The 27573-nt window shown below is 42.1% G+C and overlaps 1 protein-coding gene across 1 annotated transcript in view; it reads right to left on the bottom strand.

The window, feature by feature from the left end:
* Positions 1-336: 336 nt before the first annotated feature.
* FARS2 (phenylalanyl-tRNA synthetase 2, mitochondrial) overlaps positions 337-27573 on the bottom strand; it is a 226236-nt gene continuing 198999 nt past the window's right edge. Inside the window, exon 8 of the mRNA XM_081951382.1 lies at positions 337-599. Within this exon, the coding sequence (XP_081807508.1) occupies positions 461-599 (139 nt within the window). The 3' untranslated portion in view covers positions 337-460. The remainder of the gene's footprint in view (positions 600-27573) is intronic.

Below are 27573 nucleotides of genomic sequence, written 5' to 3'. Positions count from 1 at the left end.
ATGGATGGATGATAGATAGATAGAATCAGACAGACAGACAGACAGACAGACAAGTCAGATAAATGTTGCTCTTCAACTCTGGCTGGATGACTAACCTCTCTGACAGAATTCCTGGCCTGTCATGGACCATGTTAGCTTCTTTGTTGTATCCATAATCCACTTCCTTGAAATTGTCAAGGAATATTTTGTTACAGGTCCCTTTTGTATTGTGCAGTTGTGTCTTCATCTCAAACAATCTGGGAAACTTTGAACTTGCATCTCAAACTCATGGAATAAACGGTCAAAGCAGATATTATGGACACACTACTACATATAAGAACTAATAATCAACATGTATTCAAACCAGCAAGGTAATTTATTGGTGTTAGTATTACATAAAGGTTTCCACATAATGGAAATTTGTTTAACAAAAATAAGGAATTAAAAAAAAAAGTAACCCAGAGAATTCAAAACTGAAAAATCAAAATCTTCCATCCACTCCAAATTCCTGTACTACCGATTTCTGAATGGCTTGATGAATATTGGTTATTTCCTTCTGAGTCAGGGTCTTTTCCAAGTGCCGGTAAGTGATCTTGTAACAATGGCTGACCCTTTGTGTCCTAGGGAAACAATAACAAAAAAGAATCAGTTGCTGGTGTTAATTTGTACAAAATTATACATATTTGGAAGGGTAAAATAAAATGTTTCTTTTGAGGGGGGGCTTTTCTTGCCCTGGCATTTAATTATATTTTTCAAGTTACCAATACAATGGATGGTGTCAGACTCCCACCCCTTTTTGTCATTAATAATTAACCTCTCCAGAGGAAAGAGGAAAACAACTCATTTTCTAGTTGTTTTTCAGATGGGCACCATATTGCTTGCTCATATTTTCTCCTTTTTCTCCATTCTTGTCCAGCCCAAACTCTTGTGCCAGAGCTATATGCCCTCTTGAAGATATGCTAGCATAAAGACAATTCACATGTAAAGAGTCTGAATAGAGGAGACAGCTTGTTGGACGCTGCACTGAAGTACTATTATCACAAGAAATGTATACATTTCCTTGAGATAACCATAATCTTTGGTGACTGGGTTTGACATATTTCATTTGCTCAAACATCTACAAGTACCGGTAACAGCCCCCCTGTAGAATAACAAATTATTCTCAATAGAGATTTTCCTATAGGAAGGCAGAGTAAGAATGTGCATATTCTAGGTAAAGGTAAAGGTTCCCCTCGCACATACGTGCTAGTCGTTCCTGACTCTAGGAGGTGGTGCTCATCTCCGTTTCAAAACTGAAGAGCCAGCACTGTCCGAAGATGTCTCTGTGATCATGTGGCCGGCACAACTAAACGCCGAAGGCGCACGGTTGCTGTTACCTTCCCACCAAAGGTGGTCCCTATTTTTCTACTTCCATTTTTACATGCTTTTGAACTGCTAGGTTGGCAGAAGCTGGGACAAGTAGCGAGAGCTCACTCCATTACATGGTGTTAGGGATTCGAATCGCCGACCTCTCTGGTCGACAAGCTCAGTGTCTTAGCCACTGAGCCACCACGTCCCATTCTACTGCATATTCTATGGACCAAGTAAAACATAGTTGTTGCAACTCGGATCAGGTTGAGGCTACTCTGAGCTATAATTTAACTGCTCAACGACAAATAAAACAAACAAAAAAGGTGGATGGGCAGGAGGCTGAGAGTTCTATATGTTTTGTGCAGTAAATGCTTTGTTTAACATATAATCCTCACAAGAAAGTTTTGAAATTGTTTTTGAAGGAGCATCTATTTATTGACGCATCCTTATGCAGCTGTCCCAAAAGGAAACACAATGTAAGTATATATGTAGGCACGTATTTATAAATAAGGCTCATATGGCTATCCATCTTGTAAAAGACAATGGTGGGTGGATTACAGCAGAAATACAAACAAAGACAGTAAAAGCAAGAGAGTCAGGTGCCTGATCCACAATCTTCCAAACCACAGAATCTTCAGTCTCCAAACCTCACCCATCACAGCTCCTGGAAGACTCATAGTACAAGAACCCATCTTCATTAGTAATACCTACAGAGACTGAATGGCCATCTGTTTGGAATGTTATAAAGCCGAGTTAGGCAATCTGGACCATAAGAAGCATATGTCACCCCCAATAATTTATTAGCAGTCTCCCAGAATTCCGAGACCATATTGCATCATTCAAAAGGAAAATTACTGATTGCCATAGGTATAGTTCATTTCTCTTACCCCGAATAAGAGTTGAAGTGGAAGCGTTTTGCTGAAAAGGTTGCCTACCCCTTCTCTAAGGGATGGTCTCCCTCCATCACCAACAAACCGATTGAGATTGCTATCTAACTCTTATCACTGGGTTCATTCTTTGCACTAAGCTCTATTTTGTTTAACCATGGTTTAATGGCGATAAACCAGAACTGTCTGTTTGCTTATGCTAGCCATTAGTATGATTGACAAATGATAATTGTCAATTTCATACAATATGCTAAGCCAAAACCATATAAAAGGTGTTATTATTTACATTCTGTGCGAATCTAGATATTAGATGAATATCTCATTCTCTGTTCTTTAGTCAAATAAGTTTTATTTATATTTTTACCTCCCCCGCCAAAAAAGCTGTCCTTTATACGAAATGATTTTCTTCTTTAAAAAACATTGCGTCTCCTATTAATTATCTACTCAGGAGTTAACTCTCTTATTGTGATTCCTATTATTCTTAATAGCAAACAGTTTTACTCTCTCCAATAAGTCTGTCATCATCATCACCATCATCAAATCTGTTTGCCCCATCTCACCACTGGGCAACTCTGAACTGCTTAGAATATTAAAAGCTATAAAACCCGAGCACATAAATGTAAAAATGATAAAAATAACATTAAAATCAGAGAACATTTAAAATATGGGTGAAAAGGGAGTGGGATGGGCAGGGGGGAGGGGAGGATCTCCTCTTCATCCATCAACCACCTCCAGCGTGATGCTATCCCATTGGGGCCCCAAGTCCAGAGGCAGAGCCAGGTCTTCAGGTCCTTATGGAAGGTCAGAAGGGTGGGAGCAGATAGCAGCTCAGGGGTGTATATGTAAGATTTCCCAAAGGGTAGAAGAGGCAGAAAAGGTTCTTCTCCTAAGATCCTTCCAGCCAGAATTTTTTGGCTGACAGGGCTTACAGCATGCCTCTTCTGATGATGCGGGTGGGGTGGGCCAGTCCCATTGGGGTAAGATGGTTTCTTAAGTAATTTGAACCCATGCCTATCTATGAATGTCTATCATTCCCTTTTCCCTTTTCATTTATCCTTCTAAGATATTTAAGCACCTGTACAAATCAGCTGTGGTGGCGCAGTGGTTAGAGTGGAGTACTGCAGGCTACTTCTGCTGATCACCGGCTGCCATCTGTTCAGCAGTTCAAATCTCACCAGGCTCAAGATTGAGTCAGCCTTCCATCCTTCCAAGGTCAATAAAATGAGGACTCAGGTTGTTGGGGGCAATAGGCTGACTCTTAAACCACTTAGAGAGGGCTGTAAAAGCACTATGAAGGGGTATATAAATTTAAGTGCTAAAGTGCTAAAAGGACTGGGAAGTTACAAGAGGCATGCTGGTTCAACTGACAACAATAATAATTCATGTTGTATAGCTTGTAGCACTACTTAAACAAACAAACAAACAAACAAACAAAAGCCATAGTCCAACTTCAAAGAAAGCAACCAAGAAAAAAAAAACCATTAGCAAGAATGCCTTGGGCAGTGAAAACTCTGCAGAGCTACTTCTGTATGACGTCTGCACTGCTATTGTTTGTGAATAACCTGAATCCAGGTTTCATCTCTTATTTTTGGCAACCAATACTAGCAATAATCTCAGAAGTCCAAGCAACTGCATCAAGGTCACGCAAATCATCTTATTTTGTACAGCACTGGTATTTAATTGCTAGATGTTGGCTCCCAACTACAGCATGATACATTCTTGAGCTGGACACTTGGAAGAGGGGGAAAAATAGATGAACTATAAGAGAGAAATCAAACAACAGGCAGGAAAAAAAACCCAATTGTTTAAACCATGGCCAATATCTCATTAACATTAGTTTTGAAGATGAACAGCATCATGGATAAAGGAGAAGCAAAACTAAATGGATCGGACATGACAATGGTTTTCAGCCTTTGTCTCAAATAATTCACTTTTCTCAAACAGATCCAAATCTGTGACTTATAATCAAGCTTGCGCCCAAACAAGTGCCGTTCGACTTAATATGGGTGTATGCTTAAAAAGAATTCTGTCTTTAATAATAATAATACTAGCCCTTTTTTTTCATATTGGGGAAAATGGAACTTCAGATGCCTGTTGTTCAACAGTTGAAAGAATGAGGGGCCTACCCTAACCCCACTGGAACAGAACTGTAGAAACCAGGAGGACTGCTGGTTTTTAAAACATAGACTCTGGGAATGCACTAATTCATTTAGCCCAGCAAGTTAGAAAGCTTATATAAACATAACCATGAATCTTGTGGCACCTTAAAAATCTTCATCCATCTTTTACTGCAGGGGTCCCCATCAGGGGTGGGCTTCAAAAATGTTAGCAATGGGTTCTCTGCCAGGTTGCATGGAGGGCATGGCCTAGTTGGCCTCCTGCCTCCATGGCGGGATGGGTGCCTTTTCGCCCTCCCCGGGCTCTGGAGGCTTCCTGCGAGCCTCTGGGAGGGCAAAAACGCCTCCCTGGGCTCCGGAGAGTGGAATATACCTGTTTCTAGCCTTCCAAAACTTCCGGGAGGCCTGTTCTTCACCCTCCCTGAGCCTCCGCGTGGGCCCTGTACTTACCTGGCATCCCAAACAGGCTGTGTGGGGACTCCTGGGAGGAGCAGGGCAGAGTGGGCAAGGCAAGCCAGGGGTGGTATTTGCGGGTTCTTTGAACTGGGCAGATTCTTAGCTAGAGGTTCTCTTGAGCCTGTGCAAACCTGCAGCAGCCCACCCCTGGTCCCCAGGTTGCTGCGGATTAGTAGCGGTCCATGCCGTACCAGAAACTAGGCCATGTAAATCAGCGAAGCCCCGCCTGCAAATGCGTGTGATGCAGGTGGTGTGCGAAACCACGCTCCCTTCGGTCTGCAGAAAAGCCTCTCTCCACAGAACCAGTCCCTGGTATCCAAAGGTTTAGGGGTTACTGTTTTACAGCACCATCCATAAAGAGCCTATTATATATTTAAAAGTATTATCACCTCTTCTCTTATGGATCATCAAGGTCCATTGACCCTGCTTGCTAAAGCTTATATTGTAATAAATGTGTTAAGTTTTAGTGCACTGTAATTCAGAAACGTTTATAAGATAGTAAGCCTTCTACTGCTTAAGGTGTCATAAGGTTCTTTGTGATGATTGTATTGCTCTGTAAAACATCATGTGTATGGATCATGTTTTATATAAATAAGAATAAGAATGACAAATAAAAAGGCTTAGGTAATCTTAAAATTGAACAGATTTATTATGGCAAGCTTTATAGTAAACTAGAAATCATTTCATTAGTTACCTAATATACGATATGTATACTTGAAGTAGTTAAAAATATAATTGGCCCCATACTCCATGAAATGAAAGCCTATAATATGATAAATTGATTACATATTTAAGGTGGCAGAAAATATTTTTAATGTTTTCATTAAAATGTTATTCTTAAACAGTCTAAGGCAGTGGTGCTCACAGGTAGGCCTTGAATTTACAAATATTTCAAAGCCGCTGTTATAGAGAACATAGTAGTAATGCTGCTGGTATCTGAAATTTTAAGAACTTGGACTGTGATTCTGCTAGATCAACAGATGCAATGATTAGCAGGAAATAAGGAAAATATATTTTTTTATCCAATCTGTACCTTCCTACAACTCATCTGGTATGCAATTACATACCTCATGCTCCTTTCATTAGTCTTTAATTGAACGTCAGATCACAGCATTCTCAGCGATAGCTTTTTGAAATGAAACACTAAATACAATGCAATGCTGCATAAGGCAGGCAGGCAGGAAAAAAGAACAGAGGGATATTGATGGATTCAGATGCCACGGGGAACACCAACCCTAAACAAAATCAACAATGGACAAATAAAAATAGGCAAGACCATAGATTTATTTTTAATCTATGTCATTTGGCAGGAAAGCAAAGAATAGCAATCCAGGAAGAAGGGTTCAGAATATTATAGCGATTGTCCTACTTAGCTGTCCTTTCTTTGCAAAATTATAATTGCCTGAAGTAGGAAGAATAAAATTTCCTTCTTTTAGAATAGAATAGAATAGAATTCTTTTTTATTGGTCAAGTATGATTGGACACAAGGAATCTGTCCTTGGTGCATATGGTCTCAGTGTACATAAAAAGACAATATACATTTGTCAAGAATCATAAGGCACCACACTTAATGATAGCCATAGGGTACAAATAAGCAATCAGGAAAAATCAATATCAATATAAATCGTAAGGATACAAGCAACAAAATTACAATCCTGCAGTCATAAGTGGGAGGAGGTGGGTGATAGAAATGATGAGAAGATGAACAGTAATAGTAATGCAGCCCTAGTGAATAGTTTGACAGTGGTGAGGGAATTATTTGTTTAGCAGAGTGATGGCGTTTGGGAAAAAACTGTTCTTCTGTCTAGTTGTCTTGGTGTGCAGTGCTCTATAGTGTCGTTTTGAGGGTAGGAGTTGAAACAATTTATGTCCATGATGCGAGGGGTATAAATATTTTCACATATTTTTGACTCATGCAGTGTACAGGTTCTCAATAGAAGGCAGGTTGGCAATAATTATTTTTTTCTGCAGTTATGATTATCCAGTGAAGTCTGTGTCTGTCTTGTTGGGTTGCAGAACCAAACCAGAAAAATATAGAGGTGCAGATGACAGACTCAATCATTCCTCTGTAGAACTGTATCAGCAGCTCCTTGGGCAGTTTGAGATCCCTGAGTTGGCGCAGAAAGAACATTCTGTGTTGTGCTTTTTTGATGATGTTTTTGATGTTAGGTGTTTTACATCTAATCAGCTGCATGTGGAAAAGGGGAGCCAGTTTTATGGATTCAATACAATGTCTCTCTGTTCATCTTAAAACATAGAACATCATCAGAGTTGGAAGGGACCTTAATGATCTTCCAGTCCAACAGAACTCTGTACTAAGACCATCATTATTCTCACCTCCTTTATTACCTATCTCCTTATCTTCTTATGACTATAACTTTGTTTCTTGTATCTCACGATTTATACTGTTTATTTAGTATCCTAGTATGATTTATGTTGATTGCTTATTTAGTATCCATGACTATCACTAAGTGTTGTATCTAATGTTTTATGATGAATGTATTTTTACAAAGACTATGATAATATGATAACCAATTTCGTTGTATTTAAGTACAATGACAATAAAGATTATACTTATAATGATCTATCACTATTATTGTATGTACATTGAGAGCTTATGCACCGTAGACAAATTCCTTGTGTGTCTAATCACACTTGGCCAATAAAGAATTCTATTTTATTAAGTTCACAGAATGAACATCCTAGAATATTATATTCTCTTCACTATACAGGTAGTCGTCAGGTTCATCCATTCATTCAACAACTGTTCAAAATTACAGTGTCAGTGAAAAAACCGATGTACGATCAGTACTCTTACAACCACCACAGAATCCCTCTAGTCAAGTGATCAACATTTCGATACTTGGTGAACAGCTATCATTTATGACTATCGCAATATTCCTGCAATCACAGGAAGTTGTTTGGGTCCCAGGAACTGGTACCATTTACGCATCCAGCCTAATGTTTGGCCCTTCCTGACCTTGCTTGCTAAGGAAGTGGGGAAGACAGTGGCCAAGAAATGGTTCTTTTCTCGACCTGTGACTGTTGGTTACTTCAAGGGCAGCACTGTGGGTTAAACCTTTTCCACTCCTTCTGTTTAAAGGATTTCTAGGTTATTGAGGGTTGTGGCAGCAGAATACAGTGGCTTCTTCATATCGGCCATGCAGTACGAGATGCTCAAAAGGCCAGAGATGGGTTAGAGCTAGGTAGGTGGAGGAGTTGAAGTCGAGGCACTTTGTCCAATGCTGAGGTGTGAGGTTCTCACCTTATGACTGAACAGTCCTCACTTAATGATCACAACTGGTACTGTTGTGACTGCTAAGTGGCATGGTCACGTGATATTTCGCTTACTGACTTCTTCACAGAAATGCTGGTGCAAATTAGGCCGTAATCCAAGGACTACATGTAGATGGACTACAGGTAGATGGAGGTATGTTAGATTGTAGGAGGCTCCACAACTAAAGCTGAATTTGAGAAGGACATTGTCAGGGTTTCTTCACAACAACTCAAAGATTAGAAATCCTACAAATATGATCAGAGGTTCACTACATTTCCCTAATTAGTCACAAGATCAGCCAGAACTAATTAAAAAAGAACTAATGATGCCTTTTGCTGCCAAAATATTTCAGTGATACCATAAAAACTAATCAATTAATAAACTTTTGTGATTACAATCCACTTCAGTAGTTGTGTAGATATTTTCCTGTGAGAGGACTATACTCAGCTTTGATTATGTTTGGTTGTGGAGAATGGGATAGGAATAGTAAAAAGAGAAATTAAAATCTAGGTGGTGGTGCAGATAATGAAAATTATCTGTGGATAGCAGCCTTTCTGACTTTGCCCCTGTGGTGAGGAGTCCCTGGAACACTAACCTCCTATCAGAAAGATGCAGAATTGTAATTAATAATACCCCATCTACTCAAGATTTTCAGGCCACTTGCATCCTTTTATTTACATTATCTATCATTTATTTACATTACCATTATCTAATCAATCTGATCTTATTTTTCTTCACATGACTAAGTTTTATTTTTTTTGCTATTCACAAAATATATTACGCCGTGGCACACCTGTTTTATCATCATTGGTTTTACTGTGGTTTTGGGTTGCTGTCTCAAACTTTTTTTCCCCGTTTCTGTTTTTGAGTCAGATTACAAGGACTGTAATAAAGTTATCTTGTCTTGTCTCGGGACAAGGTTCATTTTAAAGCTGACAATGACAGCTCTTGGATCTACGCCTAAATGTGACAAGATGACCAAAGTTCATGTAATGCTCCACAATCAATGAAAACATCATGTAAAGCAAAATGCCAACAGACAGCGCATGATGTAATTTATTCTTATTGATATTCAGCAGTTTTAGAGAAAAGAAACAGGGTAAATATGCAATAACACATAGAAAGCATGGGCATCTGTGTGGGAACAAGGGATTTGCGTTCCAGCACTGAACCTGTGAATTTAACTGATGCCTGATATACATAATTGTGCAGAAAATATATGGAAGCGCTCATAAATGGGCCCTGTAAATATGGATATGACCTTCAATTTTAACCTCAGGGCGCCACCTCCAACATTCTAACAAATGGCCCTGGATTAACATGAGATAACATCACTGAAGTAATTCACACCCATGAATAGGTGCTACTTGTACACTTCTGGAGGTAACAATTGAAGAACTGATCTAGCAGAGAATGAAAGTGACCCTAAAAGCATGCATCCTCTAGAGCAGGAGTGTCAAACTCACATCATCCTGGCATCATCATGTGACGTATCGTGACTTTCCCCCTCTTCGCTAAACCGGGCGTGGGTGTGGCCAGCATCTGGCCATGGGCCACGAGCTTGACACCCCTGCTTTTAAAGAAAAAAGTCTGTATATGATATTCCTGTATCTTATGTGTTCTGAGAAAACAGACGTAAGCTATTGAGTAGCACAGACAATTCAGAAGATGTAATGCCAAAATGCTACAAAACCTGTCTGTATTATGCATCCTGTCCCCTATCAATCTAAAATATGCATTTGATTGAAAAACAGCAAAATTCCTCTTCTAGAAAAAAACTTTATAGGAGCATAGGGGAATCAATTTTTCTTGAATGTCTCATCTTGTTCCCTTTTGATCAATCCACTGCAAGGTTAAAATCTTGAAGATAGAACATTCTTATAATTAATAAGAATTATTAAGAATTATAATTCTTCTGATTAATTTTAACCATCTGGGTAAAGTGTTTTAATTGGAAATTGTGCCAAAGCTTAAATTTGTTACTCTTTGACCTGGTTGAGGTCTTTGGGTACTGTTTTAAATTTTTATGCTGCCTGCTTTTTCAAAAACTCCATATAAAATTGCTTGTTGTTTCTGAACATTTAGGTCTGTTCTAAATCCAAGAATGTTGAATAATCAATAACATGTTCTATATTGATTACATTATGCTCCTTCCACACTGTTTCAAAAACCTAAAATAATAATAATAAGGAAATATTTGAATAACTATGCAATAAGACTCAAACCACTTCCATTTTTTTCTTTAAAAGTATTATCATCATCTTAATACTACCCTCAGATGGAATTGTAGACAAATGCAGGTGATTACCTATGTCAAACATGCCACTGCTAAATTTTCAGTTCCCTATATTCTAGAGAAAATATGTTTAACTTGGTAGAATCATTCTCAGCAAGTCTTGTACAACAATGCAGCCATCTGCTGGCCTTGGTCAATGAGGCTTTTCATCTGAAATATTTCTTGAAAAAGCCGGAATTCACAGACATACAGCAGCAGCCGTTAATCAACACAAAGGGAGAAATGAAATAAAATCACATCATATCCATACATTTCTAATTAATTCTGGTATTATGGAAGAAGAATATTTCTTCCCTTTACCACAGCCATCATCTTATGATGCAGAAGTGGGTTGCTGCCAGTTTGGCTCGGTTCGGTCGAACCGGTAGTGGAATTCAGGCCTGGGTCGCAGAACCCAGTGACCCAGGCCTGCCATCCTCCCGAAACTGGTTCTCTCGCTGCCTCTTGGGCGCTGCCATTTTGGAGTTTAGTGATTGCGCGTGCACAGCTCATTGTAAATTGTTCTGTGCAGGTGCACGCTGTGCGCGCTTTGCGAACCGCCAGTAACGCCGTCAGCAACCCACCCCTGGTTATCTGGGACAAGAGTAACAGAAATCACCCTACAGGGGTGTCAAACTCACGACTCGGATGGGTCACGCACTGGCCACCCCACCCCGTTTTAGTGAAGGGGAAAAAAGTCATGATATGTCACGTGATGACAACGTGACACTGCGAGTTTGACATCCCTGCCTTAGAATTTCAAATTTAGCTCCAAAATAATAGTATTTGGTATTGGGATAGAAAATTATGCTACCTTTTTATATAAAACAGAACATATAACTGGACTAGTTTGGAGATAACTGGGATGTGTATTCTGTCAACAGCTGAAATTATATCCAGATTATTTTCAGATTTGTGAGATCTGGTCTTCTTCTTCTCCAACTTTTTTCAGGGATATTCCCATCCATTTTTTTTAAATGCCTGAAATACATGCCTATCCATTTAATCTGTTGAATCATAAAAAAGTAATTGCCTTATAATATCTTTAGATTAACCAATGTAGGTCTCATTTCAACAGATTCGGAAAATTCCATGGAAACATCAGTATGTTTAACAGCGCCTTACATATATGTAACTATGTAAGGGTACAGTTAAGAGTGATTAGGTATTCTTTGTAACAAAAAGCAAGAAATAAATTATTTTAAATAAAAAAATATACAAATAGTACAATGATGAGATCCTATGAGAACTCAGTGTATATTGTGAAGAGTATAATAGTGAGTCCGATGCAGGGGTGGGCTTCAAAAATTTCAGCAATGGGTTCTCTGCCCAATTGCTGAGTGGGCGTGGCCATGGTGGGTGTGGCCTAGTCAACCTGCTGCACCACTGCAGGGGTGTGTGTTTTCCCCTTCCTCAGGCTCCAGAGGACTTCTGGAACTTCCGGGTGGCCTGTTTTTCCCCCTCCCTGAACCTCCGTGTGGGCCCTGCACTTACCTCGCATCCAAAATGTGCAGACTCCTGGGAAGGGAGGGGTGGGAGGGGCCAGCCAGGGGTGGGATTTTTCTGAACCGGCCATAACATTAGCTACAAGTTCTCCCAAACCTGGGCGAACCTGTAGCAGTCCATCCCTGGTCCTATGCATGTCCCAGTGTTTAAAGGACTAAACTGGGACTGGGTAGAGTATATTCAAATCAATTCCATTGTAGAATGTCAATGGGTGACATTCTACAAGTCTCACAGCGTTATTGTTAAGGAGGTAGAATAAAATATTAAAACATATTTTTAAAAGTGTACTGATGATGTTACCTAGTTTGGTAATGAAACATCTGCAAGAAAACAATCCAACTCAGAGAGCACCAAAAACCCTATAGTTCAACCCTGAGCTACACACATTTTCTTCTTTCAATATTAAAAAAAAAGAAAAGATCCCCATATAAGCTGTTTTGAGATTCTATACATAAATCAAACCAGAAAGTCATAAATCAATCGTGCAAGGGAAAGTACCTCTGTGCAAACAATTACTAGGCATATCCAGTTACAGATGAGTCTGCACATTTCGGTACCTGATGGAACTAAAGTGGATTTAATTTTGCCAAAAGCAAAAATAATAGCAATGGGGTTAATTAGGATTAACATTTTATTAGGAATTCCTTTTAAAACAATGACACTAGGTTTTACATTGAAACAGGGAAAATTAAAATAAATCCTGAATGTAATACTTTTATTACTAATGACTCTAACTCAAAAATTATAAATAATTATTTGAAAGCCTCTCCCCCATCTCTATGGTCCATTACATCTTAACACTAAAGGATACTAGTGTATTACTGTCAGATTAAAATGTATTCCATTAATGAATGAATAAGAGGCTGTATAAAAGAATTTAAAATAATGTTCCTTTCCTTCGTGGAAGCAGGTATATGTGACAGCATACAGAAAAGGTTCCCATTAAAATTTCATTAATCATTTCATTAATATTCTGGAAAGCAAAGTTTCCACGTTGATCTGGGCTACTAAAATGTGCTGTGAGCTAACCTTCAAATATTACCTTCTGCAAACAATGCAATGGTCTTTTTTCATATTATCAAAACCTGTAACCATGGTTGCCACAAAAATAAACAAGATGCAGTGTTGTTGGCAAAAGAGATAAATCAGGAAACACTTAAGAAGGATTTAGAAGTGATAAGGAACTTGGCTAGCAATGTCAACCTTGTGATGAATTCTCCTTCTTCTCTCTTTAATGTGCAGAAATATAAAATATGTGACATGATGTAATAGATATATGTGATGTTCTCTGCATGCCAAACTGCAGGGAATTACTGCAAGTTACGGTAAAAACTTGGAAGCAAATGGAACAGTGAGCAGGTCACTGTTTTGGCTTGTTATCGTAATTAAATATATGCAGATATGCAGATATATTTAGTTTCATGCAATGTGGCTAGAAGGGGAAACAAATCCAAACTGCCGCACAATTACAATACATAATTTGAAAATAAATTACCCAATTCCCGTAAGTGAACGAAATGACAAACATACTGGAGAAGACTTGAGTCCCCATCTTAACCACACTTGGTGCTTTTGTCCATGCATATATCATAATGGCTTCATACTGCATCTTGTTTCTGGCATAGTTATTTCAACATTTATGCATGCAGCAATACTGCATAAGATTGTACGTTGGATATGAATTATGATATTGTAATGCCACACTTGACTGTGCATATATATTTGCTTGCACAAAGACTCACTGATCAAGCAAGGAGTCTATACACCAGAACACCACTATTTTACACTCTATTTAGGAATAACATATCCCAAACAGCCTACATTCATGAATAACACAACCTTTTCACAACATCACATATATCTATCTATTCAATACATTTTCTGCCCCCAAAAGCAAATGCTTAAAAGAAGACATAAATTTACATAATGCGTTAATGTGTTAATTTATAGGTATCAAAATAGCTGCTATGAATCAGCTGTATGCAATAGTTGTTCTGGACATTTAAGCATCTGTAACATCTCTAGAGGAAATTCATTTTCAAAAAAATCATCAAAAATATTAAAAATGGCTGCAGTATTCAAAGATCATCAAGCAAAAATACTGAATTTTCAGAAATATCAGATGAGAATGATTGCAATTTCAATGTTCTTATGCACTCTAACCACTGCGCCACTTCGGCTCTTAATTTCAATGTTCTTATGTGTAACTGCATAAATTCTTCAGGAATGAGAACAATGCATTGTAATATTTTATTTTTAAAAAGTGGAAAATTGAAAGTTCAAAGCATTGCATGACATCCCACAATTTTGTCTAATCCCCAAAATGATTACTAAATTCTAATTTAAAATGTAAATAGAGTACATTTACTATACAAGGAAAAACTATTCAGTGATCTATGCACCAATTCAGTCTATATTTATGTCCTAATTCTTAGGCAAGTTCAAAAGCTCTGCTATTCTTTCATAATGTTCTTTACTTTTCACTGGGACTTTGATGGATAACTTACTGACCACACCATGGAGTCAAATAGAGGATTGTCTACTGTGGGACATATATCTAGATAAATAGTTCTTTTTCACATGGGAACTTCAATTTGTTCCCAAATAGAATACAACTGGCAAATGAATGATGAGAAATGACAGGATTAAAGGATACGATTCTAAGTGATTTTAAATTATCAAAATATTAGCAAAAGGCAGAAGATGACAGAAAGGAGCAAGATGTCCTACACATTGGCAACAAAAACCAAATACAATTTGGGCAGATACGACCTCGTAGACGACCCTCACTCTGTCAAGGACCTAGAAATACTCATCTCAAATGATCTAAGCCCCAGAGCCCACAGTAACAGGGCTCTGTCAAGCGGCTACAGCTGATTCAAGTGCCGATCGGAACAGAGATAAGCTCAGAAAATCGGCCTCAACGGGAAGCTCGGCTTGTGTAGCAGCGGCTGGCTCGTTCCCCGACAGCTATAATCTGCGCTAAAAGTCGAGTGGTAACTTTCCGGCAGAATGGTCTAGGTTCCGCACAAGCCAAACGGTACTTGTTGATCGCTCCCAGCCGCTCCTCACCTATCTATTTTGCTATACTTAGCAGAGAGCTAGATTGTAATGCCGGACCAGCGATCTGGCCCCTAGTGGGGTGGCTATGTTAGACAGCCCCCTCTACAGCCACCTCAATCCTTTCAATTTAGTAAGCCAATCAATGAATTTAAAATATCCAATATCTCCCAGGGGCTTTTCCTTCAGCTGCCCAGGAAAACATAGAAAGCGCAGAATCAGCTCTGCCTGAAGGCAAAAAGGCTTGGAGCTTCCTCCATGCGCCAGCCAGCCAAAACCTCATTCTGCTGGCGGGTGAGTAGGGGGAGAGAGGCCAGGAGAGGGACTGTTCCAGTACGGGGCCTCCGGAAGCCCCGGTACGGGAAGGCACACTAAATTCTTTCAACTGGTACGCGCGTACTGGACAGGACCAGCTGAAACCCACCTCTGGTCTAGAAGTATTTCACAAGAAGAGTACTCCACTTCTATGCTTGCAATAGAATCCCTTATGCCACCAGACTTGAAATTTTGGGTTTGGACAACCCTGACCTACACTGCTTATGGTCTGACCTAGGCATAGTACACAAAATTGTGTACCTGTCAACGACTACTTCAGCTTCAACCTCAATAATACTTGAGCAAACGATAGATATAAACTCAAGGTAAAGCGCTCCAAACTAGATTGCAGAAAATACGACTTCAGCAACATAGTAGTCAATGACTGGAATGCTCTACCTGACTCTGTTACACATCCTCAAACCACCACAGCTTCAACCTTAAACTGTCTACCGAGGACCTCACCTGATTCCTAAGAGGCCCATAAAGGGGGCATGCATAAGCGCACTAGTATGCCTTTCATCCCTGTCCTACTATTCCCATTTATTTATACTCATTTCCCTTGTTCATGTCCATGTTTATACTTATAGCTGTAACCTTGTACATGTTTGACAAACTAAATAAAATAAAATAAAAAATAAAAAGTTTCAGTAGAGCTTCTTCTATGAAGAGTTTTTGAAATTGAATCATGGTATTTCTTAGACAACTGAACAGTACATTGGAGTGCAAGATTTGTGTGGATAAGATACATGGGTGGAGGTACATGCCAGCTGGCAGGAAGAATGCTTTGACTGAAAAAGAATCGCTGGTCCTGAACGAGAATGTGGAAAGCGGCCAACTGCTAACTACTTTTGAAAAGACTGCTGCTCGCATCATCAAATCAGTTAATTGAAAAAAATGGGAAGTGCAAATGAAAAAGATTTTACGATATCTTTTTGTGCAAGGGAAAATAATATATTCTGTTTTTTAAAATAAACATTTATAGATAATTATTTTTAAGGAGTCCTATGAGATTTTGAAATGTTTCCAGTTGTTTTATTTTTAGGCAATAAAAGTCCTTCAGCTGGAAAGATTGGGTAGAAAAAGAATGCCACAAGAGATGGGGGAGAATACAACCATCTGAAAACAAAGTACACCTTTTCTTACTAAGAGCAAAGGCTACCTTTTCAAAAAGGTGTTAATTCTGAATGTACAAAAAATATTTTGGATGCTGCATTTTAGGAAGGCTATTGATAAACTAGAGTGAGTCCAGAGAAGAAGAACCAAGTAGAAGAAAGTTAGTATTTCATCACAGTAGAGAAATGAGAGGATCGTGCAGACAGATAATGGATGGATGGATGTCATGTAGACAGATAAACGATACCTTTATACTTCTATAAACAGAAATAAGGTGTGCCAATTAGAAAGTGAGAAATCAGGTTATACTTTATCTGAAAAGTTAAACTTGAGACTTCTAGAATTAGGTATGCACAAATTAGTTGCTTATATCTGACCATAAAGAAGTAAAAAATGGCCAAGAAACGGACATAAGTACGGAGTCCTAGAGTAGGACAGGAGTAGACTGGGAAACCTTTATCTTTTTATTTAAAAAGTCTTTGTACAGGGCTGGCTCAATGCTCTTGACTTTACCTTGTGAGATAGCTGTCTGTCCATCTGTTTGTCCATCCATCCATGCAGCCACCCACCCACCCACCCACCCACCCACCCATCCAATCTATTTGAATTAATGACATATGGTGTTTTGACCTGAGCAAGGAATGAACCATAGGGAGGAAATTCTTCCAATAGCGTTAAACTGGCATTAGCATTAACTTAGATCAAAAGATTTTTAAAGCAATTCTCTCTTTGAAATACATATAAATAAATAGAATGTTCATGTTCAGCTCACTATTGTTTTTAGTTAGGTGGCCAATATCAAAAGGAAGCACAGTTCCAAATGAAAAACTATAAACTGTCCATAGTCCATATAAACTATAAACTGGGCACAGGACTTGTTATATAGATATATAAAATAAATGTGTGTGTGTGTGTGTGTGTGTGTCTGTCTGTCTGTCAGTCAGTCTGTCCTCCATATTTGATACTTCAGTCTTTGCTGTATGTCATTGTCTTGATTAAATACATATTATTTGGAGCTGTTATTTATCCTTCAAAACTAAATTTACTGGTACAAAATTAAAAGTAACTACAACCATACTTCATGAACCTAAAAGTAGAGTGTGGTCATTATAATAAACTCTAATGCAATTACACAATTCATGTGTTAATACAAGGTTTATGACATAGCAACACAGATTTTAAAATTAACCAATGCAGCTACATTTGGTAGAGTACATTTCCAGTAGGTCTCAAACCTCTTCCCCAAACTGAAAACACCACATGTTCAACTTGGAACAGCTGTTTTCCTATTAAAAATAGATGGTTTCAAACTCTCAGCTGGATGTTTCACATTGAAGCTATTGGTATAGCATATCAGTCTAAGAAGGAACGATGATCCATTGTACTAAACAAAAATAAACGATAATAGGTAACTATCACTACCAATAGATGATAATACTAAACAGGTGTCTAAAAGTGTTAGCAGATAATGTGTATAGATAATGCTGCTTTGAAAGATCATTAATGAATAGATATAAGGCGAGGAGTACCTGTAAAATAAATATAAACGAGGGAATCAATCAGAAGCAAGAAAACTCCTTGTGGCAAATGGAAGCCTATATTCAATGAGCAAAATACTGCAAGTGGTTGGGGCAAGTAAAAAAAAAACCTGTATGATACAAGATGGCAAAGAATCTATCATTATCATCATAAGTAGCTACTCTGAAAAATCATTGACAGTGACATCTTTCTACGCACACAACTGGTAAGGACAAAAGGTGTGAAAGGATGAAAAAAGATATATAAATATTGAATGATAGGGAACTGAAGGACAACAGATCATAACCCTGAGGCAGGTGAACAAAAGCAAAATTTCCTGCTTCCCTCCTTCCGCACAGCCATCTTGGGTGGAGGAGTGTGTTCAATTATGAATCAGTACACAAATTAGTAATGATTTTACATCAATGATATTATATTTTATATAATATCATTACTGTATTTATGCCAAGTAATTTTCATAGTGACTATTTTTTCCTAGATATCCTATAATAACCGTCCAGTAGCAAAACAATCTCATGTCTTCTGTCATTTGTGGTATCAGTCCTCTAATAATCTCCGTAATCAAATTTATATGGACTCCTCTTTGCAACTCATTGCTTATTGAGTCTCTCATGTCTCTCCCTTCTTCTGTTTCCTTGATCAGCTTATCTTTAATTGTCAGTAGTGTTATCAATGATGTTGCTAATAAAATTTCTTTCTTTAAATCCATAAATTATTTTGATTTTTCTTCTGTATCTTGCCCTCTGGGGTAGAGTTCCCCTCCATTTAATTCCCCTTTCCGTATTCCACTCTTTCCATTTCCAGACACAAACCAATCACCATAGATATCAGTGGATTTGATTTATTTGTGGTCATTTTTCTCTTCAATTTTTAGGACTCTAACCTCCACTTTTTCCATTTGATAAACATCTCCAACTTCTTCATCATATTTTACTGTTAGATGCTCTAGATTTTCCAACTTCTTCTCCGTCCTCTCAAATGTGTTTGATAATTTCTGAATTTCAAACATTATCTTTTGCAAACTTAAAGCTTCTTTCTGCTGTTGAAGTTGTGCCATAATTTCCAGCTGACAAATACTGTTGCTCTGACTTGAAGGATTTTTACAAGGTTAAACATAAATTCACAGTAAAATCTTCTTTTCACTTTCTCTGGTTAGAGATATAGTTCAAAAGGACACCTCTGTAAACAATTCGTCCTTTGGTTCTTATCACTTTCTATAAACAAACTGTGAGACTTTCAATTGCCAAGCCAGACTGTTCAGTGAGGAAACTGAAAGTGCTTTGTTCCCAATACACAAGCCTCCAGCCTCTGAACAGCAGCACTAACTTTCCCTCTGTTGTTAGAATTCTCTTTGTTTCCTTCTTTTTTTAATATTCCAAGTTAAAAAAATAAAAATAAAATTCTTGAGTAAAATAGAGGAGAAAAAGAGGAAAACACACATAGTAATGAGGAAAGAAATTTTTAGTCCATAGGTTGCAAAAATAATAATAAAAAAGATAGAAGAAAACTTAATCCATTCGTTTTAAAAGGCTTGAATAAATTCCATCCATAAAAATAGCATTTAAGAGAAAGATAACACACTGACCAAAACCATTCAAAGCTTAATTCCGCCACTTATTTCTTCTGTTCTCAGACTTAAATTAATTTTAAGTTTTTTGTAGGCAGTCTCTTTTAAAACGGTAAAAATTCTTCACCAGCTGTAAACACTTTTTTCCCCGTTTCCTTCCGTTCTGAGCCATCCCAACTTCATCAGCCTAGGGGCTGTGCTTTTATCGCCAGCTAGAAGAACTTATCCTGGGTCGATCAGGGACTTTGCGATGTCCCTGAGATCAGCAGGACATATTCTTCCTGTTCGCCATCCCTACGGGACAGTTTAGGTCCGATTGGACCACCCAGCGATAAAGGTTTCAGCAGCGATCTCAGAGCATTGAGATCGCATGTCCGTCTCGTAGCGACGTTGGCTCCTCCTCTCTTCTGAGATGTTTTTGAGGTATAGCAGTATTAGCCTTTTCACAGGATAACGTGTTGGTTGTGTTTTATTGGGTTGAGTGAACAGGCACTTTTTGATAAAGTTGTGTGTGTATTCATTTTGTGGAAAATATTGCATAGATAATCTGCACAATGAAGACCAGTACTGTATCTGAGCACCTGCCAAAATACGTTTGCCTTGCTACTAAATAACAGCAGCCAAATTATATAACAATATTTAGATCTCCATTAATGATCTTTGAATACACACACACACACACACACACACACACACACACACACAATAACATAGTCAGTTAACAGATGGGGAAAGCAAAGTTATATAGCTACAATATATTCCAAACACTTAATATGCTTTCCAGTTTACATCTATTTCTCAACATGAATTTGAACTAATTCTGGAATAGATGTGTTGAAGGAAAGCCTTGTGGTGGTCACCATGAATCTTCCATCTTTTGCTTTGTCCCTGAGACTTTAGGGTAGCCTGAAGACTACTGTACCACACGTATTTTCAAAGTATAAAAGGAAAATGCTGAGCACACCAGGGTATGGGTGCTTGGAGGAAGATATTGTCATGTGGGAATTTGTAGCTGGCAGCTCAACAGGCAGCTGATGGTCATGAATAGCATGCTGGGACTTCACCAATCCAGCAATGGACAAGCTGAAAGGAGAAACAGAGCCAACAGTTTTACCATTCCAGCAGTATTGCTGAGAAGGTATGGCCTGCCAACAACTGGTAAAGCACTTTTCCTTTCACAGACTGAGAAACTGCCAAGCCAATGCTTTAGCAGAAGTTTAAAAAGGCAGCTGACAGCAACAGAAGTCAATCTGAAGGTGGCTACATGGTGGCTAAAGGCTTCAGCATAACTTCAAGCAACAAAGAAAAAAAATACTGTTTAGCAATAACATATACACACAGGGGTAGACATATATGCTACTGGATGTATAGGATAAATAATAAGCTTAGTAATAAGTGGTAAGGTAAAAAAGCTTCCACGAGGGAACACAGGGGAGATAAAAACAGTATTTACCATTTCTCAACCAGGAACCCTCATCAAGTATGTTAAAATATATGTGACACTGGAATATACTGTACATAGGTGAACTCATTCCTTATAATACAATTCAACAATAATAAAATCCCATTTCCTTTCTCTTGTTAAAAACCAAAAACACTTTCTGATCTCATTTTTACAAGAGAAAATGCAAACCTCTTGATTATGGTGTTTGATGGAATATATCTTTGGGTTATTTCCAGGTTCTTCCTCTTAGAGGTAAACAGCAGTGGCCAGGGAAAGATTTTTATTAGCTATAGCACCCACTTATGAACTCTTCTCCAGAAGGATCCTCGCCTACCACAGTCTAATATCATTTTACCACCAGCAAAAACCATTTTATTTCTGCAGGATTTTCACATTTGATGAGATGTTAAGATCCAATTATTTAAAGTTGCTTTATCCTTGTGTTTTACTGACTACACAATTTGTTTGTCTTCCTATGAGGTGCCCTGAAATTATTTATTGAAGGCTGTCTTCAAATTCGTAAACCAAACAAGCAAATCACTCCTGCTTGCATTTGTACCAATGGGCTTCTTATTATGAAACAAAATGCTCTCATTCCAATGCCAAACTACAAAAGAAAATATTATAACGTTAACCTCTAGCCAGGTTTACTTTTCCCCAGGGAACAGCCGAGGAAGGAAGCTTGTTTCTATTCCACATTAAAAACACTTTTTAGCATCTGTACTAGAGTTTCCTCAATGCAACAGTTACGTTCAATGTTTTGATTTGACTTTCAACAATTATACATTCTTATTTACTTTATAATTAAACCCACAATGCTGCCCACATGTCTGCCTGATGTGGCAGAACATTTCATGCCTGTATAGGCCTAACCAGCCCTACCTGCAAACACATTATGGACAGCCCACAACCTGTTAGATGTCAAGGTCCTCTTCTAACACGATGGGCTAACATCATCCTAATTAAACCCACTGTGCAGACTAAGAGTCTCCAAAGTTTTCTTTAAATCCAATTTTCAGATTGGATTTAAACCAGTAGACTGGCCCCAATCTATATGCAAACGTTCCTAATATTGGCATTTACCAAAACTAGAGGAAATTAATTAAAGAAAACTATAGGAAAGGAATCCATGTGACACAGCCCTGTAAGTAAAAAGTCATGCCAAATGTATATTCTTTTCCTAGAACAGATAATTTCCCTATAATGCTGATTTTCTATTCCTTTTTTCCTCTGAACCCATAATTTAATACCTGCCTCAGTGACTGTAAAATAATAATTACAAATATGCATTCAGTTTGCAAACAAATTTGATATACACATGAGGTAGATTAAAGAATGATGTTCCTCTTTAGAGTTTTCAAAATGCAAAGGCATAGTCGTAAAAAACAAAATAACTCTGTAGCACATGTAATTTTCTACAAGTAGACAAAATGTAAAAGAAAATGAATAAAAGAGAATTCAGTAAGACAAGTAATGCTAATTAAGCTGTGCTTGAATCCACTAATACTTTTACAATTTCAAGAACAAGGAAATTATTTCCAAGTAAAAAAAAACTCTGATGTAATCAAACACTACTTAACAACATCTTCCACGAAGTACTCTATTGTGTTGAGATTCATGATATCCCTTTGCAATCATGATATAATCTCTGTATTATTATGAAAGGGAATATTTTCTTTCTTTCGATGGGAAGATGTTAACAAATTCATAGCATTTGCTTCTTTTAATTATTCTTCCCTTTTCTCCAGGACTGTAGCTTACTTCAAGATTTCGCCTGCTTATTTGGGCTTGGAGAATACAATTGTCCTAGTAATCTTGGTAGTAGAATACTGTATGTGCTGAAGTTAAGTAAAACCATACAAGTGAAACCATGACTAGAAAAGGTTACTTGTCTGGTAGCCTTTGCCTATTGTTTTTATTGTATTCTTTCCTCCCCGACTTACGACCGGGGAATTCCCCCTGTTGTCAGCCAGCAACAGCCATGCTGCGCCTTAGCCAATCAGGCGCGGCATGTCTGAAGGCGGGCTGACTTGCGCTCCTGATTGGTTCCTTGGCCTGACAGCTCTCGTATAAATAGCTGTCAGGCTAAGGAAAGGGGCTTCTCTCCTGTATTGCTTGCTGTTGTTAAACGCGTAATAAAATAGAGTTGGACGTTCCTCAGTTGTCAAGCCTCATCTTTTCCCACACTTTTACACTGGCGACGAAGGTGGGATTCTGCTGAGGCGACGACCCTGACGGAACCCGACCTCTGTTACACAGCCGCTTGAGTTTAGCTCCCCGAGCCGCACAACTCCAAGCCGCTATGTCTTCACTGCCCCCGTTCGCTCCCTTCGGCACCGACGGAGAAGGATGGACGGGGTTTTTGGAGCGTTTTGAGTGCTTCCTGCGAGCCAACGGAAAACGGGGTATTCCGATGGAGGAGAAGTGCAGCTTCTTCCTCAGTAGCTGCGGAACCCCGATGTTCAACGCCGCCCGGGCGTTGGCAGCCCCCGTGCCAGTCCACGACCTCGACTGGGACACGCTGATGGCCAAGCTGAAGGGACATTACGCCCCGACCCCTTCGAAGATCACCAGGCGATACGCTTTCCGCCAGTGCGTCCAGAAGCCGCACGAAGACGTCAGCCAGTTCCTCCAGTCCTTGCGGACCACAGCCATTCCCTGCGAGTTCCCTGACTTGGAGGACAATCTGGTTGAACAATTCGTCAGCGGCATCAGGGACCGACGGCTGAGGAGGCGTCTCCTGGCCCGGCCAGAAATCACCCTGTCAGAGGCGGTCGCTGATGCACGGGCGGCGGAGTTGTCGGAGCAATCCGTCGCTGAGATGGACCGCCACCCGTTTCACCCTTCCCCAGCGCAGACCTGCCTCATTGATCAGCTGGTGCCCATTCCGAGCCCGGCTGAGGAAGAGGAGGAACTTGTGGCTCGCCTGGCAGAACTACAGAGACGCCGCAATCCGCGACCTCCGCGCCAGATTGTGACAGCCTGCCTGGGCTGCGGGGGCAGCCACGACCGGTCAGCCTGCCCATTCCGGGCATCCATCTGCCGCCGGTGTTCGAAAAAAGGGCACCTGGCCCAAGTTTGCCGAGCTGCGCTACCACCGCCGCCATCCCAGGGAGCCACAGGCCAGCAGATGACAGCCGGACCGCAGCAGCAGCCCCGCCGCCAGCCGCGCTCGAAGGCCAGCTGTTACACCGTGGAGCCAGGCCCTGCAGCAGCCGCCCCTGCAGAGGCGATCTACCAGGCCTCCGCAGGTGCGGACAGAATCAAGGTGTCAGTCCTCATTGAGGGCACGCCTTGTGTAATGGAGGTGGACTCCGGCTCGTCCCGCTCCTTAATCGCCTGGGCTGACTTTCAGAAACTGTGCCCCGGCGTCCTAAAACGCCAGCTGTCTGCTAGCCCCGTGGCCTTAAGGGACTATCAGGGGTCACTTATCCCAACCCTGGGCTGCCATACAGTCAGGGTTGAATACGGGGGGTTTTCGGGGTGCCTGCCAATCCTAGTGGTTGAAAAGCCCCTCCCCGCTCTATTGGGGCTAGATTGGTTCCCCGCCCTTGGTCTCTCCGTGCAGGGGGTGCACTCCATCTCAGACACTCCCCCTGACGTAGCTGCTGTCATCTCCGCCTACGCGGACGTCTTTGACGGCCAGCTGGGACTATACAAGGGCTCCCCCATCTCTCTTAATTTAGATCCCCAGGTTGCTCCCATTAGGCTGAAGGCCCGCAGGGTGCCTTTTGCCTTAAGGGCCAAAGTTGATGAGGAGATTGACCGCTTGTTGGCGCAGGGCGTACTGGAGCCTGTTGACTACTCGCGTTGGGAGACCCCAATAGTGGTCCCTGTGAAGGCCGACGGTTCCATACGCCTCTGCGCCGATTTTAAGTCAACCATCAATTTGGCCCTTCAGGCAAACCCCTATCCAGTCCCTGTCGTACAGCACCTGCTCCACTCCCTGGGGCAGGGCTGTATTTTTGCGAAACTGGATATGGCGCAGGCCTACCAGCAGCTCCCGGTGGATGACGAAGCGGCGGCTGCGCAGACTATCGTCACCCACCGAGGGGCTTTCCGTTGCCGCCGCCTCCAATTTGGTGTTTCCGTGGCCCCGGGGATCTTCCAGAGCCTCATGGAGCGTTTGCTCCATGGGCTCCCTGGCGTTGTACCCTATTTCGACGATGTCCTGATCGCTGCATCCAGCCGCTCAGGACTCCTCGAAGTACTGGGGAAGGTCCTCGACCGTTTTAGGGGCGCGGGTCTCAAATTAAAGCGCAGCAAATGTTCATTTGCTGTGCCTAAAGTGGATTTCCTCGGCTTCTCCATAGATGCCCACGGAATCCACCCCACCCCTGCAAAAGTCGCAGCCATCAAGAACGCCCCCACCCCCGCCACTAAGGCGGAGCTGCAGTCGTTCTTGGGGCTTTTAAATTTCTACGCGCCATTTTTGCCACACAAGGCGTCACTAGCCGAGCCGCTGCATCGGTTGCTCGACCGATCGGCAGCCTGGCGCTGGGGCAGCCGCGAAGCGCATGCGTTCGCGGCTGTCAAAGACATGCTGACGTCAGAGGCAGTCCTAGTCCAATATAGTGACAGGATGCCCCTGACTCTAGCGTGTGACGCCTCCCCCGTGGGTTTGGGGGCTGTCCTGAGCCACGTCCTTCCCAACGGCTCAGAAGCCCCCATAGCTTTTTATTCCCGGACACTCTCTCCAGCGGAGAGGAACTACAGCCAGATAGACAAGGAGGCTCTGGCTGCCGTGTCCGGGGTTAAAAAGTTCCACGAATACCTCTACGGACGGCATTTCACGCTCTTCACTGACCACAAGCCGCTCCTTGGGCTTCTGGCCGGTGACCGTCCGACCCCTCCCATTCTGTCACCCCGGATGACACGTTGGGTGGAGTTCCTAGCGGCATACTCGTATGCCCTGGTCTACCGCCCTGGCAAGCAGCTAGGGCATGCTGATGCCCTCAGCCGCTGCCCCTTGCCCGTCTCCAACCCTCAGACAGTGCCTTGCATGTCTGTTTTGGCCATTGCAGACCTCGCCTTGCCGCTCTCTGCGGGCGATGTGGCGGCAGCGTCTCTGGCCGACCCCACCCTCTCCCAGGTGATGACCTGGGTTCTGCGGGGGTGGCCTGAGGGGCCGGTGTCCGATGGCCACCGCCCCTACAAGGCCAGGCAGTTAGAGCTGTCCCTTCACAGTGGGTGCCTCCTGTGGGGAGACAGGGTGATCATTCCACCCACACTGCGTGACCAGGTGCTAACTCGCCTCCATGAGGGCCACCCTGGCATAGCGCGCATGAAGGCATTGGCGCGCAGCTATGTCTGGTGGCCCCGGCTGGACGACGAGATAGCTACCTGGGTTGCCAGGTGCTCGACCTGCCAGGTCTCCCGTCCAGCGCCTCCGGCGGCCCCGCCGCGGGAGTGGGAGATTCCCCGCGGCCCGTGGTCACGCCTCCACCTGGACTTCGCCGGGCCTTTCCGAGGTCAGGTTTTCCTGGTTGTGGTGGACGCTTACTCGCGCTGGGTGGAGCTCCTCATCATGACCTCCACCACGGCCGAGGCCACTGTCCGAGCACTGACGCGCCTGTTTGCCACCCACGGCTTGCCAGACGTCGTTGTGTCGGACAATGGTCCTCAGTTTGCGTCCACCGTGTTCCAGGGTTTCCTGGCCACCCAAGGCATCAGGCATGCCCTCGTCGCTCCCTATCATCCGGCCAGCAATGGCCGGGCGGAACGCGCTGTCCGCTCGGCCAAAGACGCCCTTGGCCGAATGGACAAGGGCGACTGGCCCACGAGGGTGGCTGCTTACCTCCTGGTTCAGCATTCCACCCCGTGTCCCTTGTCCGGCAAAACCCCAGCTGAGCTGCTGATGGGCCGGCGCCTGCGGACCACCTTAGATAGGTTGCACCCAACCTATTCTGAGGCACAGCCGAGCAACCTGGGGCCCCCTCCCCGTTCCTTCCGTGAGGGCGATCCAGTATGGGCTAGGGCTTTCTCCGGGGATATTAAGTGGGTGCCTGCCACCGTCACTTTTGTAACCGGCCCCTGCTCTTACAGGGTCCGGACCGCCGACGGTGCAGACTGGCGCCGCCACGTGGATCAATTAAGGCGCCGCGAACCTTTGGATCCACACAACAACCCCGCAGAGTCGGCCTCGCCAATTCCACCCGAGGCCCTGGGGTTGGCGCCGCACCCGTTTCCCCAGCCGTGGCAGTTGCCCAGGCCGCAAGAAGTTTCGCCAGAGACTGTTCCAGGCGCCTTCCGCCTTCCACAGCCCTCCATCGTTTCAGCCCCCGTTGGGCTACCAGCTCCGCCATTGCAACCGACTTTGGCCTTCCCTCAATCAGGCCAGCCTGTCCCTCGCAACAATTCAAAGTTCCCTGACTCAAGCCCGCCAACGGCCGCGCCACCCCGGCCCTGCCTACCTGTTCCTGAGTCTCCGCCTCCTCCTCCGGCTGGGGTAGGCCTTCAAGATGGCGCCCGGAGCTCCACTCCCTTCAGGGAGGAGCTCCCACGGACACCACCTCCTTCTCCGACGGTCTGCCCAGTTCTGCGGCGTTCTGGGCGTGTCCGTCGCCGCCCAGCCTATCTTAGCGACTACGCATGCTCCACTGCTACGCATGCGTACTCGCTGGGGGGGAAGGAGTATTGTATTCTTTCCTCCCCGACTTACGACCGGGGAATTCCCCCTGTTGTC

This window comes from Natrix helvetica, assembly GCF_964273705.1.
Source record: "Natrix helvetica genome assembly, chromosome: 4".
NCBI lineage: Eukaryota > Metazoa > Chordata > Lepidosauria > Squamata > Natricidae > Natrix > Natrix helvetica.
This window is presented reverse-complemented; position numbering and strand designations above follow the sequence as displayed.